Source organism: Cololabis saira, chromosome 23 (assembly GCF_033807715.1).
Source record: "Cololabis saira isolate AMF1-May2022 chromosome 23, fColSai1.1, whole genome shotgun sequence".
Lineage (NCBI taxonomy): Eukaryota > Metazoa > Chordata > Actinopteri > Beloniformes > Belonidae > Cololabis > Cololabis saira.
In genome coordinates, this window is record NC_084609.1 from 28,503,978 (window position 1) to 28,522,624 (window position 18,647).

An 18,647-nucleotide genomic window follows, 5' to 3' on the forward strand; every position below is an offset into this window, starting at 1 on the left:
TTATTTTATTGTCTGAAAAATGGCAAAAATAAGAACTTTATTGATCCCACATAGGAGTAATTCATGTTATATCTGCTATAGACGAATCCGGTGACCGGTTTGTGTGCGCTGCCATCTTGCGGCGGCGCCATTGCTGCGGTGGCAGGTGTCAATCTGCCACCGCAGCGCTGTCATTGTAACCTGACGCTCTACAGCATCATTATAGCTGGATTGATGATGTTAGACAGTGGCCTTCCATAAATAATGAAGGTATCTTAAATTAATGCTGATGTTAATTTATAAATAATGATTTGTTTGAGCGATAAGCAGGAAAGAATAGAGGAATAGGGAGATAAGGGAGTGTATGATTAAACACTGTAATTTAGCTCTCTCCACCTCCTCTCCTTACGAGGCATGTCTGCACAATTAAATATTACCTGTGTATGTTTTGTTTAATTTTAGGTATCCAATAATATTTTATTGATCGCCTGGCGTCCGATGACGAAAAAAAACGCAATTACAGGTCTCTAATTGAAGGGCAGAACTATCTCAGCTCCGGATGATACAGAATACATACATACATAACCCCAATCTGCAGATAAAACTAGTTTGTTGAGGAAAAAATATTAACTCTATTTGTAGCTGCAGAAGAAAAAAATAATCTCACGAGGAAAACAAAAATATTGCTCATGTCTCGGAGCCTCTTCAGCATAAAAAAAAAGAAAAGAGAAGTAAGAGTAATAAAAAAGATGTACTGTATGTTGTACTATTATACTAATTTATTGAAACACATGGCGAGTCAAACATCTACCAAAGCAGCTGTCAAACACTAAACAAGGTAGTAAGACGTGGGTTGTGCAGAACTGCGGCAGTAAATCCTCATCGGAGCTCCACTAGTAGTGATTTCATATGGATCAAACCGTTAATAATCATTATTTTCTCCATATACCGCTCCCTGGCTTCCTTGTTTAAGATATCCAGGTAAATTCCAGTTCCTTTCCAGCAGTTTAACATCTTTTTTTTGCGTTCTGTCTGTTCACTTGGTGAAACAGAAAAGTGGTTTTGACAGTCCGTCCCGTCTTCATTCACTATCAAAACAAATGCACGTGACGGGACAGGAGTTTTCCGATGATACAAATACATTAAGAGAGCCTGGCAGGGAGCGGAGTAATAGATCCATACGTATATATGTCTATGGGCTGGAGCGGAGGAGCGGAGCCGCCACCGCAGTAATGGCGGCCCGCTCGACTTCCGGGTTTCGCCGGATTCGTCTATAGAGAACAAGATAGTGCCGAAAAACAATATATATCCCCCCTCACAAAAATAAGAAAAATATAGAAAGATAGATCAACAAAACAAATTAAAAAAAATTCAAATAACAAAATAACATATTTGAACCATTTTTCAGACAATAAAATAACATTTGAACCTTTTTTCAGACAATAAAATAATTGAAAAAATCTGAAAAATAGTTAAAATATGTTATTGTGTTACTTGAAAATTTAAAAATATGTTTTTTTGATGAGAAAATATGTTTCTCTATTTTTCTTATTTTTGTGAGGGGGGATATATATTGTTTTTCGGCACTACCTTGTTCTCTATAGCTGATATAACATGAATTACTCCTATGTGGGATCAATAAAGTTCTTATTTTTGGCATCTGAGAAAATTAAATACTCCATACCAAACAGGGTGTTGGCCAGGCGTGGCTATAAGGTCGGTTTGATGACCTCTACTGAGCAGGGATCTCTCTTCAGCCTTGCATGTGCTGTTTCAGCACTAGGGAACAGCATTCCAGCCTATTTCATTTTCCCAACAGCGCGCTGTAATGACCTGTTCCTCCTCAGTGGATAACCAGGCTGCAAAGGAGGGGCGAACCCATCAGGGTGGATAGAGGAGACACTCCTCATTGATTTCTTCAAGCGTTTTGTAGAAAGTGTAAAATGCACTCAGGAGAGACCCTATCTCCTGGTGCTGGATAATAACAACTCCCACCGTTCAATCACAAGCTTAGATTATGCTAGAGAGGGAAAATGTAATTGTGAATTATCCTTTCCACTGCACTGTTCACTCAAGTTACAGCCTCTGCACATTTTGGTGTATGGCCCTTTAAAAAAATCCAGTAAACACAGCTTGTGTGCATGGATGTGAAGCAACTCAGGCAAAGCATTTTTAATGTGCCTGGACTTATTAGCGCTGCATATTCCTTGGCAGCACCCCCAAAAACATCCAGTATGGATGTTGCTCAACCGGAGATTTCCCCTTTAATAGAGGTGTGTTTGAGAATCAAGATTTTGCCCCATCATAAGTCACAGACCATCAGTGTCCTCCCACTCCCTCTCCTCTCCACCCGCCTGCCACTCGAGATCCTGCTGCAGGCCCAAGTGCTCTTACTGCCAATCATTTCAACCCCTTCAAATCTGAGACAATTTCCTAAGGCTTAGCCTAAAGGGTTGCTCTCAGCATAAAAAGGAAGACTTCCATCCTGACAGACGCACCAATGAAAAGACAGCTAGAGGAGGAAGGAGGCGGAGCAAAGAAGAGGCTTTTCAAGGGACACAGGAAGTCACAACAGAAGATCTCTTCAAAGGATGCTTGTGGAAACATAAAGAGTTTACCAGGTCCTGAGCATGGATCAGATTCAGTTCAATTCATCCATCCATCCATTTTCTATACCCACTTTATCCTGTACAGGGTGACGGGGGTCTGCTGGAGCCTATCCCAGCTCATTGAGAGAGGCAGGGGTTACACCCTGGACAGGTCACCAGTCCATCGCAGGGCAACATAGATACACAGACAACCATGTATACTCACACTCACACCTACGGACAATGTAGAACCATCAATTAACCTAGTATGCATGTTTTTGGACTGTGGGGGGAAGCCGGAGTACCCGGAGGCACGGGGAGAACATGCAAACTCCAAACAGAAAGACCCTGCCGGGCCTGGGAGTCGAACTAGGAACTTTTTGCTGTGAGGCCACCGTGCTGCCCATACAAGTGAATTTTATTTATAAAGTGTCTTTTACAACAGAAATGGCTGACTGGTGCACTACAGGGATGGCTATATAAACAGATGTAGACAGCAGACACTGAGCTGGTCGGGGGGGGGGCAGGCCAGGATGTCAGCAGGCATCTACCAGACATCCACACAGGCAGGTGGAAGCAGCAGTGGGATGATCAGAGGGGGGGACTGCAGGTCAGCTTGCAGCTCCTGAAACTCTGCCCTGCAAACATGCACAGAAGAGAAAAGGAGATATGGAACTCTTTCCTTTGTCAGTTATTATAATTAATAACCGAGAAAGGAAGAGAAGAAGAAGAGGAGGGAAGAAGGGTGAGAGCCACCGCTCAGTGGATCATGTTGGTGTCCCCCTGCAGCGTAGGTCTATAGCTGCATATCTACAACGAAGCTGGTTTGAGACAAACTGTTAAAGTCTTGTTCTATAGCTGCAGCTATGAATACTGGCCCTAACACACTAGAGTTTACGAGTTAGAGTTTAAACTAGAGGTTTACTGAACAGAAAGGTTTTAAGTTTGGTTTTAAAGGTGGAGGTGGTGTCAGCCTCCTTAACCCAGATTGGAAGTTGGTTCCAAAGTAACGGTTCATGATAGCAAAAGACCCGTCCTCCAAATCTACATTTGGATACTGTAGGAACTACGAGTAAACCTGCACTCTGAGAACGGAGAGCTCTGCCAGGAAAATAAGGCACTATCAGGTCTTGCAAATAGCTAGGCCGTTTTGGGCTTTATATGCAAGTAATACAATTTTGAATTGGATTCTGAGTTTTACGGGGAGCCGATGGAGCGAAGCTAAGTCTGGAGAGACGTGGTCTCTCTTGTTGATTCCTGTCAGCACAGATGAAGATTATTCATGAATCATCTGTTCAGAACCTTTTTCAGGTTCAGTGCATTTATTGCAAAAAGTGGATGTGTGAATCATACGACCTAGGCCTTGCTGTCTATATCTGCAAAAACTGTGACTCACGTGATATTTAAAGTTTTCTTTTCATCAGACAATCAAAACAAGTTTTCTTAAAACAAGAGTTTTAAGAAAAGATGTTTCACACCTGTAACAGTTTCGACTGTAACTCCAGCCTTCTTACAAGTTTCATCTGACTTGCTGCTTAAGTGTCATTCAACAAGCTGGAACACATGGGGGTGAACGAGGACCCTGCAGCTGTGGAACTGGATTACCACAGGAACCACCCACAGGGGCACTGTGCCGCCCCTCAAGGGACCATCTTGGCCCCCCTCCTCTTCAACCTCTACACCGCCTGCTTCTCGTACAACACACCCAGCTGTCATCTGCAGAAGTTCACAGATGACGCCGCTGGCGTTGGACTCGGACAGAGACTACAAGGAACACAGACAACTGATTCACAACTCTGTGGACTGGTGTCAGTTGAACGATCGCCAGCTCATCACGAGAAAAAGTACGGCGATGGTGGTGGACATCCACAGGGGCAGCTGCACGCCCCCTCTCCTGGTGAACATCCAGGGAGCATTGAGACTGCTCTATCTCATGAGTACCTGGGTGTTCACCTGAACAGTAAACTGGCCTGGTTCGAGCACGCCCCCGTATTTCGTAAAAGGGGACAGTATAGGTCTTTGGCACGCACGGAGCACTCCTGAGGGTATTCCATGACTCTGTGGTGGCATCTGCCATCTTCTATAGTGTGGGCTCTTGGGGCAGCAGCGTCAAAGCAGCCGACAGGAAGATGTCACGAAGTGGGGTGGATAGGACCCATATGCAGGAGATCAGGAGACAGGAGTTACAAAAATAGTGATTTATTAACAAAAAGCGCTGCTGAGCAGGATCCAAAAACCAGAATATGAATGTGACAAACCTGACCAGAAACAATGAGGGATGAAACAGTATGGACCAGCACGGAGCAAGGGAAAGACAAGACCAGATATACACAGAAGGGTTGATGAGACACAGGTGCAGACAATCAGGGCCGATGGGAAACAGGGAAGTCAAAACTGAAAGACAACTGAGGCCGCGTTTACACGTAGCAAAAAGGGTAGTGTTTTCATTTGTTTTGGCCGTTCGTTTAAAACGGAGCTCAAAGTCACCAAAAACGATCATTTCTGAAAACTCCGGCCAAAGTGGAGATTTGCAAAAACTCCATCTTCATGTTTGCTTGTAAACAGAACGTCACATTATGCAACAGAAACGTCACCAGCGTAATGTCTGCGACCTGTGTTTACAATTTGACCAATTTGGACCAATCGGTGGCCTTTAGTGTGATGACGTCAGATGCAGCCGATTCAGCCGCTTAGAACCTCGGCAGAATAATTACAGAAAAAGTATCTACTCTGCACGTTAGACCCAGTGGCGTGCACTAGGGGTGGGCGGTACACCGGTGTCATAGTCATCACCGGTGTGAAACTGCGCCACGACATGGATTTTGCAATACCGTCAATACCGTAATAAATCAATTATAAAATAATAAGCCTAAATAAGGAATTAAAAACGTCGGTGATATGCAAGGTTTGCTGCCGTGTTGTGACAGCAAGAGGTGGAAACACAAGCAACCTGTTTCATCACTTAAAAAACATGCACGCCCGTGAATATGAAGAGGCAACCCGGGCCAAAACGAGCGCAAGTGGGACCAGCAGCTGGTCCCGCTGGGACCGCTGCTCCGCTGGTACTGCTGCAGAACCAGCGGAGCAGCGGTCCCAAAACTACACAGCTTTCACTGCAGGCATCGTGTACTGCTGGTCTGCTGCTACACCTTACGACAAGAGTAGTAAGAAATGACAGGGCTTAAAGTATTCCGGCACTGTGCCGGATCTCCGGCGTACGGAGTTTTTTTTCTCGGCGTGCGAGTTTGACTGCTTTAAAAAAAAAAAAAAAAGGTTTGAGAGAAAAAAAAAGGTTGAGTCAACCGAGTTCGTCTACCAATGGAATGAGAGGAAAGCAGCTCTGGCTCAACCAAACTAACACTAGCCAATCAGAAGTAGAGCTGGGCGGGTCTTTGACGGCAGCGGAGCGCAGAGCGCTGTTTCAACCTGCCGGAATACGAATCACAGACTTCAAGATGGAGAAAAAATTAATGAATGTCGGTTTAAAAGAATCTTTTTGCCCAAAAGAAAGAAAGAGTGACAAAAAAATACCCATAACCATGTTCTTCTCTCGAAAAAACACACCTGTACCGCGGGCTTTAGAAGAAAATTAGAGAATAAGAGAATAAAATTAAGGGAAATTTTCCACCACCCGCTGTCCAACCAGCCCAACCGAGGTCCAGTATTACATTTTAAGACAGGTTTACAAAGTATTTAAAATATAATATAATAAAAATAAATATAATATTATATATATATATATATATATATATATATATATATATATATATATATATATATATATATATATATATATATATATATATATATATATATATATGTGTGTAAGATCTTTAGGTTTTTTGCCAAATAAGTATGTTGAGAATGCATAATACTCTCCCATGTCTCTTTTTGATAAGGATACCTACCATTTACTTATTATATTATAAAAATATTAACCTTATTCACATAAAGGGACAGGACAGGCTACTCCTCCCAAAACGTACCAAAAAATACCGTGATATTATACCGTCACCGTTCAAAAGATGAAAAATACCGTGATATTAATTTTAGGTCATATCGCCCACCCCTAGCGTGCACAGACATTTTGGGGGGCAGGTGCTCAGTGCAAAATAAGGGCACACACGCGGCGTGTGGAACTGCTGGCTGCCTTATAGCAGTGTGATATTTGGAAGAAAAAAAAACATTGCATATGGCATGGCATATTTATTTCAATCTCTTAATAACATTGTAATAAAACAAATAACTCTGGACGCTGACATTTCTGCCTCTCTGCTATGTGTATGTCCCTCATCTTCCATGCTGGTAGATGGCCTATTGCAGGACAGCAGAGAGAATAGAATATGTTTATTTGATTAAGACTGCTTGGCGACAAGAGTCAATGCATTACAACGCTAAGACTCACCACACCAGGCTGTAACTGCCATGGCCTAACTTCAAGTTCCTACTACAGAGCTGTGTTCTGCAGAAACATTTTAATAGTGTATTTATTTATCATTGTCAAAGTTTTAATAATAGCCTATTAATGTGAATACAAGATTACTGCAAGCGTTGTAACGTAGAAATAACTTATGGTTGGTACAAAATAATATATTTTGCTAATACAGCTTCATGACTGATTTAGTTCCACCAAACCACTTTGTGTTTACAAAATAAATCAGGGACAGCTTTTAAGATATCTCAATAACATTAGCTAGCTCTCTGTAGATCAGAGACGATCAAGGTGGAAGAAAGAATGATCTTGGCTGTGAGTCTGTTTGAGGAGCTGTGGGATGCAATACGCAACCGCGTTCTAGATGAAAGCCGCTTTGCGCCGTCTTCCGCCCTTGCTGCCGCAGCAACCCTTGGCATGCGCCCACTTGCGCAAACTCGGCGGCGTGCGCCCTGTTGCGCGCCGCCGAGCTTGGTGCAAAGCCCTGCGCCCTTGCTGCGGCGGCAGACCCGCTGTGCGCCCTCTATGTGAAAACCGCTTTACGTTGTGGAGGGCACCTGCTTGGTCCAGAGGGCAACGGGCAAGTGCTCTAGCACCACCTGGTGTCTATCTGTGCACGCCACTGGTTAGACCCCCAGTGGAAAAGCGCAAAACCAAGGCGAGTCGAGTCGAGTCGGGCTGAGTAGGTTCTAGTGGAAAAGCGCCATTAATCTATCATCACAAATGTTTAGCAAAACAAAAGCCAGCAGGGGTTTACTTACCGATGTGAAAGAAACACTGTTCCACATCACACTTCATTGCTTTGCTGTCCATGAGCTGATGTCCACTCTGGTTTTAGCCCTGATTTTATCTGCTCTTCTTCCCTTCCGAGCAAGGCTTTCCCCGTAGCTACCGGAGGGTTATGGTGAAGGTCCAGTTCTCCTCCTAAGAGCATCAGCCATCCACGCTGTTTCTCTTTTATTCATCCTAAAATGGTGATATGGAGGCGGTACATGACAGCAAGTTCAAGGTCACCCACAAACCGCGTGATTTCTTCGTGTCATGTCGTAGTAAGATCACTACGTTCCTCATTACCGCCACATGTGGCAGAAACCGGTACTACGAGACGGGATGGACAGACACTAGTTAGTAGTAGTTTTAGTACGCTAACTCTGGATATCTCAGCAGCCAAAAACACAGTCATGGTTTTTGTGACGTGACTGCACTTATTTCTTCTCACGCTCTTGCTCTTTCTTATGGAGGATTAAGGGTGACACAATTGAATAAATAAATATATAATGTAAATATATATATATATATATCATTAAATAATTACATTTACCACTAAATAATTAAATATATCATAAAATCATTAAATATATCAATAAATCATTTAATCCATCATGAAATATGCAATAAATATTTAAAAGTCCCATGAAATAATTAAATAATTTTAAATAAATAATTTAAATACTAAAATGTCCTTTTTTAAGAAAACATTTTTTCAAAAACATTCAATTATTTCACGGTCGTTCTCATGACAATTTAAACTGTCAAACTCAGTGGGCAGGACTTGTGTGGCTTGTCCACAGACTCTAAATATATCTACTTATTTAATTTAGTCACCCTTGTCCCTCCATAGTTTCTGGGTTATTTGGGGATATTTTAACCTATAATCTTATTGTTTATTGTTGGCTTTATCTCGAACAACAACAAATCACCATCAAATTAAAAGCGTCAAAATATCAAAAAAGCTAAACAATTTAACAGTCTCATCCAGAAATAAAGAACAGCAGCAAAATAATGTGTTGGAGAGGGAACAGGAGGAAGCAGAACGCTTATTTAGTCCTGTCCCTTCCTCACAATATCATATGCCATAGAAAATAGCAAAAATTAAAATTAAATAAGAAAAAGAAAAGACAAAATAACAAAAAATAAATAAATACAACACAAACAATTAATAAACAAAGATCAAAGCATAAGTAAACTAGCCTCCTACAATATCCTAAACTCAAAAATGTAATTTACCATAATCTTACACATTGCTCCTTTAAAATTGGGTAAATACAACCACTATGGACTAAAGACTGCTGCGTATTATGTTAGTTGATTTGAAGATTTTATTTCGAACATGCAAAAAAAAAAAAGTATATATATATATATATATATATATATATAAAGAAAGAATATGTAGTATTTGAGTTACATAAAAGCTTGTTATTTGAGATCCGGGCGCAGGGGGGCCCATCTTAAATTATTTTGTCCGGGGCCCCGGCAAGACTGTCAGCTGGCCTGAATGTACATATCTACATCGTCTCTGCTCCCATGTTTTTATACTAAATAGCCATGTTTCAATAAAGGCTTTTTATATTTTTCCACAAGAAGAGTGCCTTGGACTCCCTTTTTTTGAGTACATATCTACATGTTTAATCGCATCTGTGTTTTGAATAAAATGTTTCTTTGTATCTTTTTTTAAATTGTGATGTTTTGACTGTGTTTTAGCTCCATGTTCAGGCTGTTCCACAGTTTCACTCCATAGTTCTCCATGGGGTTAGTGGGTTTCATTGGGTTTAAGTAGGGCGGTGAATCAGAGGTGGTGAGAGCCCAAACGAGACTCTTATAAGTGGGACGGTCGCTCTTCCTCGGTCACTTGGCGCGACGCCTGCTGCCACCTGACCCTCGCCTCCTTCCAGGCCCACGCTGGTGAGGTAATGTGTGAGGAGCGAGCTGGCAGCCGTCCTGCCGTCCTGCAGTCCTGCATCAGGACAACGGCCTTCTCACTGACGCTCAAGAGCAACTGCTCTTCAACACCAGCTGAGCTGAGTGTTGGACCGATGACACACCAGAGGGATTAACCATCTTCATACCGTTTTAACAGGTTTCTAATGTACGGAAGAGTATTAGGGCCAGGCAGGAGAAAAAATATTTGAGAGAGGAAGATTTTTTTTCCCCCATTGTGCACTTCGAGAAAAACGTCGAAATGTCGAGAAAAAAGTCAAAATGTCGAGATTAATGTTGAAATACAATTCAAGAATAAAGTCGAACTTTCGTGAATAAAGTCGAAATTTCGAGAATAAAGTCGAAATACAATTTCGTGAATAAAGTCGAAATTTTGTGAATAAAGTCGAAATTTCATGAATAAATTTGAAATTTCGAGAATAAAGTCGAAATACAATTTCGTGAATAAAGTCGGAATTTCGTGAATAAAGTCGAAATTTCGTGAATAAAGTTGAAATTTCATGAATAAAGTTGAAATTTCGAGAATAAAGTTGAAATACAATTTCATGAATAAAGTCGAAATTGTACTTCAACATTATTCTCGACATTTCGACTTTTTTCTCAACATTTTTCTCAAACTGCATAATGAAAAAAAATCTCCTCTAAAATATTATTTTCATTTTTCTCCTGCATGGCCCTAATACTCTTCTGTAGGTTTCCAATGCAATGAACACAGAAATTAACTTTTCTTCTGCTTTTTCTTTAGGTTAAAGAAACTTTCAGTGTCCGATTGCTGAGACTCTAAAACATCTACTGTCTCACACAAAAGTCTGAGTTCATCGTGGATTATGATTATATGGGTATTGTATTTTTGCAGTGGTCTATGCAGAGGACGAGGATTCACCCCGGTGAGTATAGTTAATGTTTAACAGCGAGCCTTTTATGGCTCAGAGATGACCCGGCCGGTCAGGAGCCGCCGGTTTAATTGAATTAGCTCGGCTTTAGACGAGAGTGACCGCAGCCACGTGTGGTTTTGACATTACACACTGGCAGTTTATTTGAACGGCAACAACTGGCGCTGTAACCCAACTCTGTCCACATTTAGACCTGGAAGCATGAGGCCATAAAGCACCGGCAGCTTGACTGCAGCAGGTCATCTCAGTGACCCCGGTGACCCGCAGGTCACCGGCCCACGCGACTCAAGGACACACAACACGCAGGCCTGGTTCTTGTCGGACTTTTTTTTAATGGAATGTATCTTTTTTTGAGGTATGAAAATAGATCTGACGCTGAAATAAGAAATTAGACAACGGCGGCTAAGAGGGTACATCATGAAAACAGGAAGGCATGTCAGAGAAGCATCACACCAACGTTATATAAAGGGCAGCGCTGTGATCCCGTGTGGGAGATGAGCGCAGCACAGAGGCATGTGTTTGCTTGGCACACGCTGCCAGGACACAGGAAACAACATGAGCCACGGTGAAAGGAAATGTGTCTCTCTACGGACACATTTCCACGGCTGTTGCCAGACAAACTACTAAACTACTCTGTAAGCCACCAACTTTACAGCCGAGGGTGTTGCTTTTCATGAAAAATCAACCTCAATAAATATATATATACCCATAATACCATTATTGTTTTCTTACATCCTGTATTTCAGAAGCTGAGCTGCTACATTGACTTGTAAAATTCATTGACGGCATCTTTTTTGAGTGATTCTTTTTTCTGAGCTTCACAAAAAAGAACTTTATGGATCTCATACTTGATGACCAAAAGCTATAAGGCAGTTCATTATTGTGACTCGGCTTGTTTGAAAAGACGATCCAAAAATATTTGAGAGAGGAAGATTTTTTTTTCCCATTGTGCACTTCGAGAAAAACGTCGAAATCTCGAGAAAAAAGTCAAAATGTTGAGATTAATGTTGAAATACAATTCAAGAATAAAGTCAAAATTTCGTGAATAAAGTCAAAATTCCGTGAATAAAGTCCAAATTTCGAGAATAAAGTCGAAATACAATTTCGTGAATAAATTTGAAATTTCGTAAATAAATTTGAAATTTCGTAAATAAATTTGAAATTTCGTGAATAAATTTGAAATTTCGAGAATAAAGTCGAAATTTCGAGAATAAAGTTGAAATACAATTTCGTGAATAAAGTCGAAATTTCGTGAATAAAGTCGAAATTTCATGAATAAAGTTGAAATTTTGAGAATAAAGTTGAAATACAATTTTGTGAATAAAGTTGAAATTTCGTGAATAAAGTTGAAATTTCGTGAATAAAGTTGAAATTTCGAGAATAAAGTTGAAATACAATTTCATGAATAAAGTCGAAATTGTACTTCAACATTATTCTCGACATTTCGACTTTTTTCCTCGACATTTTTCTCAAACTGCATAATGAAAAAAAAATCTTGGAGAATCTGCAGGAACATTTTCAGCCTACAACCCCTGTAAAAGTTGCTTTGAGGAATGAGCGGGGTGTAAAATCTGGAAGTGTCTATCCTTATGTCACTTAAGACCCCGTCACGTCGAGGGGGGGTGGTGCCGCAACGCAACACCGTCACATATCTGCGTGAAGTATGTGCAGCTCAGCTTCTGGAAGGCCGTCAGCATGACCTCATGTTAACTATACTGTACATCACTGTTGATTTACAAGCTTCTCTGGAAAACCACAGAAATCAGACCTGAGGCTCAGACGCTAATGTCGTCCTCAGACTTTAAGACTCACACAATAGCAGTAGATATCCTTTCACTTTACAAATGCAGCCAGATAAATAAAGGAAAAATCCAGATATACACAGTGAAAAAGTTCCGCTGCTTTGCAGACGTCAACTAATCTTCTACTCTAGTTAGACTTGTTTTTTTTTTAAGTGGGATAAAACACTGCACAGGAAGTTAAATGTAACAAAATGAGTCTTTGGTTCAGTTTTAAAATTAAATCATCGAGCATGTCATTTCACCAATAATGAATATTGATTAACCTACTCAACTTGTTTCCAGTGGATTTGCTGACTAAGAGTCTTCGTGCTCCACTTTAGCAACAACCACAACAACCAAACATTCATCAACAATGGATTTTCTTATATATATATATATATAGAAAATATATATACATGTCTAATAAATAAGGGACAATTCCATTGCACAGCAGAATACGGTTATTTTCCCACATGCTTTGAGTCTTTGAGTCTCTAGTGAAGTGTCTGTGGTAAAGGGGGTGCTGGTCTGGGGAACCCGGGACATGGAAGAGGGTTCTCTCCCAGGGGAGGGGGGTTCAGAGTCTTCCTCAGCCCAGTGTCCAAGTCTCCTGTGATGAGTCAATAAGACAGACTGATTCTGGCTTTCAAGGTGGAGGACATGAGGACAAGACTGGACCTGGACCTGGACCAGCATCCAGAAACCAGAATAAGTCGTGATTAAATCCACCGGTCCATGGTGGGGGGTGTGAGTGAGAGAGAGACGGGTAATTATGAAATGCAGCAGAGTTTCAGAGTCAGTACTGAGATTGCAGGAGAACATGAGGGTGGGGGGGAGGGGGTCCAACACATTTGGTGACAATTATTTATGAAAGTAAAAAACGTGACTGGCTCCAGTGAAGTCTGCAGTTTTACCCCCTTATAGATGCGGATGCAACTAATCAGCACGTGTCAGCCGGTGGAAATGTGAGACGGAGCCGCCACTAAACATAGCAGGTCCCTGGAGCTCCATCTGCACCGGGTCTGGACCTGCAACCCGGTCTGGACCAGAACTAAACCTGCACCCTGGTCCAGACCAGAACTAAACCTGCACCGGGTCCGGATCCTGCAACCTGGTCCAGACCAGAACTAAACCTGCACCCGAGCACAGGACAGATCTGGGAGCACTCTCTGCACACTCACCGAACCGAACCTGGCACCAGGACTGGCACCCACGTGCCTCCATGCTTGATTTAAGGGGGGGTTGTACATATATTATATATTAACATACGGATCTAAATCCACCGGGACTGATGAGTGGGGGGTTATGGAAATAAGTGGTGACGCCGGGATGTTGGACGGCTCTGCACATCCAACCTCTCAGAGGTGATGAGCTGCATGTCTCTCTTTCCTGGGGGGTCCTGGGGGGGTTGGGGGGTCCTGGGGTCCTTCCCCTCCGTCCGGAAGACTATCGATCAAGCAGAAAATGGAACTTTCACCAAAAAAAATCCAGTGCTCTGTTTCCAGCTGCAGTCCTCTCCCCGGGGGTGGAGGTGGGGGCCCCCCCGGGGGTCCCTCTCTCCCCCCCGGGTCACGCCACGTGTCCCCCCGCCCCCCCCACCACCAGCAGCTGCTGCTTCTGCCGGGTGGAGCGCACCGCCAGCACGGCCTGCCGGTTCTTGTAGCGGACCATCTGCAGCGTGATCTCCGCGTTCCAGCCCGCGTCCTGCGGGCACCTGAAGTCGATCTCCCGGCCCTCCCGGCCCTCCGCCATCACCACCGTGAAGTACACGTACTTGCCCTTGCGCTCCACGCAGTCCACCGTCTTCATGCTGGCGAAGTGCAGCTCCTTCAGCCTGCCGGGCTCCTGGTTCTGGTTCTGGTTCTGGTTCTGCTGGTGCAGGCTCTGGTGGTGCTGGTGGTGCTGGGTGTGGGGGGGCAGCAGCAGAACCCCGTCCTCCGTCAGGACGCACAGCTTCTTCTTCCACAGCTGCAGCAGTCCGTCGCTGCGCTTCTCCAGCAGACCCTCCTTCAGCACCTTCCTGCCGTCGTCCAGCATGTCTGTGATCCCCGGGACCCTGGCCGGTGCTGGGTGGGGGGCTGCTGCCTGCCTGGGTGGGGGGCTGCTGGCTGGGGGAATGACGGGCTGGACGGAGGGCTGTCTCTCCCGGAGAGGGGGATGCTGAGGCGGCAGCTGCCGAGCTGAGAGAGAGAGCTGCCCGTCTGCTGCTGCACACCGGTGTGAGGAGGGGGTGGGAGGGGTCTGGGGATGGGGGTGGGGGTGGGGGGCTGGAGACATCCCTCCCTCTCCAGGATCAGAATCAGCTTTATTGGCCAAGTTTTTACATTACATTAGATTAGATTGTCCTTTATGCACTGAAAGGGTAAAAAAAAAAAGTGACACATGTATAATCACAAAATATAAAACAGTATATACATTGGAATGAAAAATAAATGTATATGTTAAATATGTAAAAATATATATACAGGACTCAGAAAATTAGAATATTGTGATAGTTCTTTATGCACTGAAAGGGTTAAAAAAAAAAAGTGACAAATATATAATCAAATATAAAACAGTGTATACATTGGAATGAAAAATGATGTATATGTTAAATATGCAAAAATATATACAGGGCTGTCTCAGAAAATTAGAATATTATGATAAAGTTCTTTATTTTCTGTAATGCAATTAAAAAAACAAAAATGTCATACATTCTGGATTCATTACAAAACTGAAATATTGCAAGCCTTTTATTATTTTAATATTGCTGATTATGGCTTACAGTTTAAGATTAAGATTCCCAGAATATTCAAATTTTTTGAGATAGGATATTTGAGTTTTCTTAAGCTGTAAGCCATGATCAGCAATATTAACATAATAAAAGGCTTGCAATATTTCAGTTGATTTGTAATGAATCCAGAATGTATTACATTTTTGCATTACAGAAATTAAAGGACTTTATCACAATATTCTAATTTTCTGAGACAGTCCTACGGTTGAGAAGAGGTTAATGTGTGACACACTTGTTCTGTTCAAATCGGTCATGAGCCAGAAAACCCCAGTGTTTATAAATGAACAGATTGTTTTTAGGTATACTGTTGTTCATAATTATAACACCAGTCAGCTCAAATGACCAATTCCAAGGACCAATCATCTTAAGAGATCTTTTATTTATAGATCAGTGACTTTGTGGAATAACCTGCCTCAAAACCTCTGCTGCATATACAACAAATTAACTTTTAAAAAGAATCCTAGTCTACTTAATATTGTATTGTTTTTGTTTGTTCTTTTTGCATTCTGTATTTAATATTTTATTTTCTTTAATGTAAATGTATCTAGTAACTTGTCATCTTGCATTGAGTTAAATCATATAATCACCTTCATGTATATGTTAAATAATATATATATATATATATATATATATATATATATATATATATATTTTATGGTCAGCATTTTTGCAAATTGCTTCCTCTTCAAGTAAAGGCTCTCGTCACTCCACAAGTACAGTTAAAAAAGTGCAATAACCTCTAAATAAATCACTGGTATTTGTGTCTCTCTGCACATGTATATATTAGTTTTTCGGGTTTAGTACTTTTATATTGCTCTTTTTAATTACTTAGCTATTAATTAAATTATTTTTTTAGGATATACTTTTTTATACGTTTTCATACTTTCGTGTATATTTTGTAAAAATTGATGAGCGTGTTTTTGTTTTCTGCTGCACAAGTGAATTTCCCCTCTGGGGGATCAATAAAGTTTATTCTATTCTTTTCTATAAGAAGTAGTGCAGTTCGGGAAAGAAAGAAGAAACAGTGCAAAAAAAGCAGGTAGGATGTTTATGGGAAGGATTTAAACATGCAAGACAGGGAACTGGACTCCGGTTGTTTCGCTCACTGAACTAGATTTAAATAGTAGCAAACAGTAAATAGACAAGCTCTTAACATATATACAATAAATAAATAAATACAAGATATACCCAAGCGCACCATCAATGATTTTTTTTTTCTAATGGGGTTCGAGCACCTTTAAAACAAAACCACCCCCCAACTTCTCACAATTATTCCTCCACAGAAGATGAAACATCAATGATTAGCTGACACTTCCACATCCAGCCCCCCCGTGTTCCCAGCACATGTCCGGGCGGCCCGGCAGCGCCCCCTCGCGGCCGGGACACGCAACGCCCTTCAACCCCACATATGGACCAAAACTAAATCCTATTTATGTTTGCGACTCCAACATACTGTAACGTGAGGGTTAGAAAGGTGGTATTCAGACACTCTTCATGAGAGAAAACAGCAGACGTGAGAGTTAGCTTTCCTGCAGAACTTTTACTGAAGCTCCCGGCATCCGAAATCACCATGACAACCACAACTTCCTTCTTTCTGACCCCATGTGACTAAACCAACCAATCAGAAGTCAGGAATCACCTAGACCGAGGAAACGTAAAACAAAATACACATTCAAGAATGTTCTATTTTAATTTACATTGGGAAAATGTTTTTGGTTTCCATTGTTTCCCTAAGAAGGAAAATGTTATTTTGATAAATCTGTTTTTATTTCTTGCCAAATTTCACATTCATAAGAGTACATTTTCAAAGAAAACCCCTCACTTTTATGTTTTCCAGAAAGAAATTGAATTTTACTTAAAATTAATCACTAAATCAACAAATGAAAAGGCTATTAAAACCGTAGACTTGTGTAATATATATAATCTTCTTGAATAACGAACATCACCCCTGGCACATGTTCTGTATTCTATTTGTATACTGTTCCTGGATACTATTCTGTAATAATTCTTTTAAATAAAGTTTATAAAAAAAATTAAAAAAAAACATTCAAGAGTGTTCTAACTGTTGTGCTGGTATAAACATCTGAATCTGTAAACAAGTAAATAAAGCACAAATGCATAACTAATTAACTACATTAACATTGTAAATATATTTTCTTGCTAAATTAACTTCACCGTTAAATCTTACAATACTAAAAAGGTACGAAACACTCGCAACATGAAACTGATGGAGGGAAAAAAGGAAAAAGAGAGGGAGACATGTTTGACCAATTTATTAATGGACACACACTTACAGTTATTGAGTACATTAGTATTTTTGTAGCATAGCATTTTGCCTTGACAACAGCTGCTCAGAGGGACTACAGAAAGCCCATCACATCCTTTCCAATGAACATTGTGTGAATACTCCCTGCAGAATGAGGTACCCTGGCACTCCACGGCAGACGCCTGCCGACACCACCGACTCTTGGCTGTCCGATCAACTAAAAAGGCATTACAAATGGACTGGGAAGGGGCAGGCGAGGTTTGGCGCCCCCTCCTGGATGCAAGTATTGCTCTGACATGCTTTTTCTGTGGCCTTTTTGGGTAACGAAGAAGGATGGCTGAGGTGAGGAGGGTTGGTGGGTCATTGGCCGACGCCGGCCTTAGCACGCGGACCCCTCGCTTTCACAGTGATTTAGGAAGGAAAAGAAATACTCGAGGGCTGGTCTGAGAGCTACCTGATCAGACATGAACTGGTGTCACAAGACGTTAAGGGAGGGGGTGAGGTGAGGGGGGGGCTGATACTGTTTCCTTGTAGCCCCCTGTGCTACATCTGCCCAATATAGTCTCTTCAAAAGCCTCAAATTTTGCCTCCTCTGGTAAAAGGTAATGCACTTAAATTGGGATGGCAAAAGCTCAGCTCTCGGCGGAGCGAGGTTGCACCACCAGCCCTGAGGCCCTTCGCGACGAGGGGCGTCAAACAAAGTGCTGCTTACAAGGAATACTCGGCTATAATTGAGAACAGGATGCCACTGATACACCACACATTAGTACAAAGTGCAATAGAAAAGACGACAGCCACGGCACGGTGAGCCTATACGGAGCCTGAAGCACGACGTTAACTGGTACCGGCTGGTCCCGCAAACTGGTCATCCCGCCCAAGTGTCGACCCCCTTTCCTCCGTTAAACTACTCTCTGGAATGTTCGAGAGACTCAACCCGACTGTGCCCAACTCCTGGAAGCAAAACTAACCACCAAAAGCTTACGTGTTTTTGATTTATTTATTTACTTTTAACAGTCCCAGTTGAAAAGCGGCAAAACTTCTGGATCACTCGTGATGCTAAAACCAGCCTAATTACTGGAATGTGTTGAGTGAAAAAGCAAGTGAGTACAAGTGGCAAAGGACGTGGAGGATGACGCCAATTCTGGATCCTATGCTCAGGAATATTAGATTTATTGGAATGAACGCCCAGCTGCAGGTCACCCATCTATCGTGGGGGT

At 41.9% G+C, this 18,647-nt stretch overlaps 1 protein-coding gene across 1 annotated transcript; it reads right to left on the reverse strand.

Moving 5' to 3' along the window:
• Positions 1-13,765: 13,765 nt before the first annotated feature.
• On the reverse strand, positions 13,766-14,575 carry phlda1 (pleckstrin homology-like domain, family A, member 1). Its single transcript, XM_061714722.1, has one exon. The coding sequence runs from the start codon at positions 14,426-14,428 to the stop codon at positions 13,961-13,963; it is 468 nt and encodes a 155-aa protein (XP_061570706.1). The 5' UTR covers positions 14,429-14,575; the 3' UTR covers positions 13,766-13,960.
• Between the last annotated feature and the right edge of the window lie 4,072 nt (positions 14,576-18,647).

Coding starts and splice junctions, on each gene's coding strand:
- phlda1 (XM_061714722.1), bottom strand. CDS start 14,428: ATGCTGGACGACGGCAGGAAGGTGCTGAAGGAGGGTCTGCTGGAGAAG.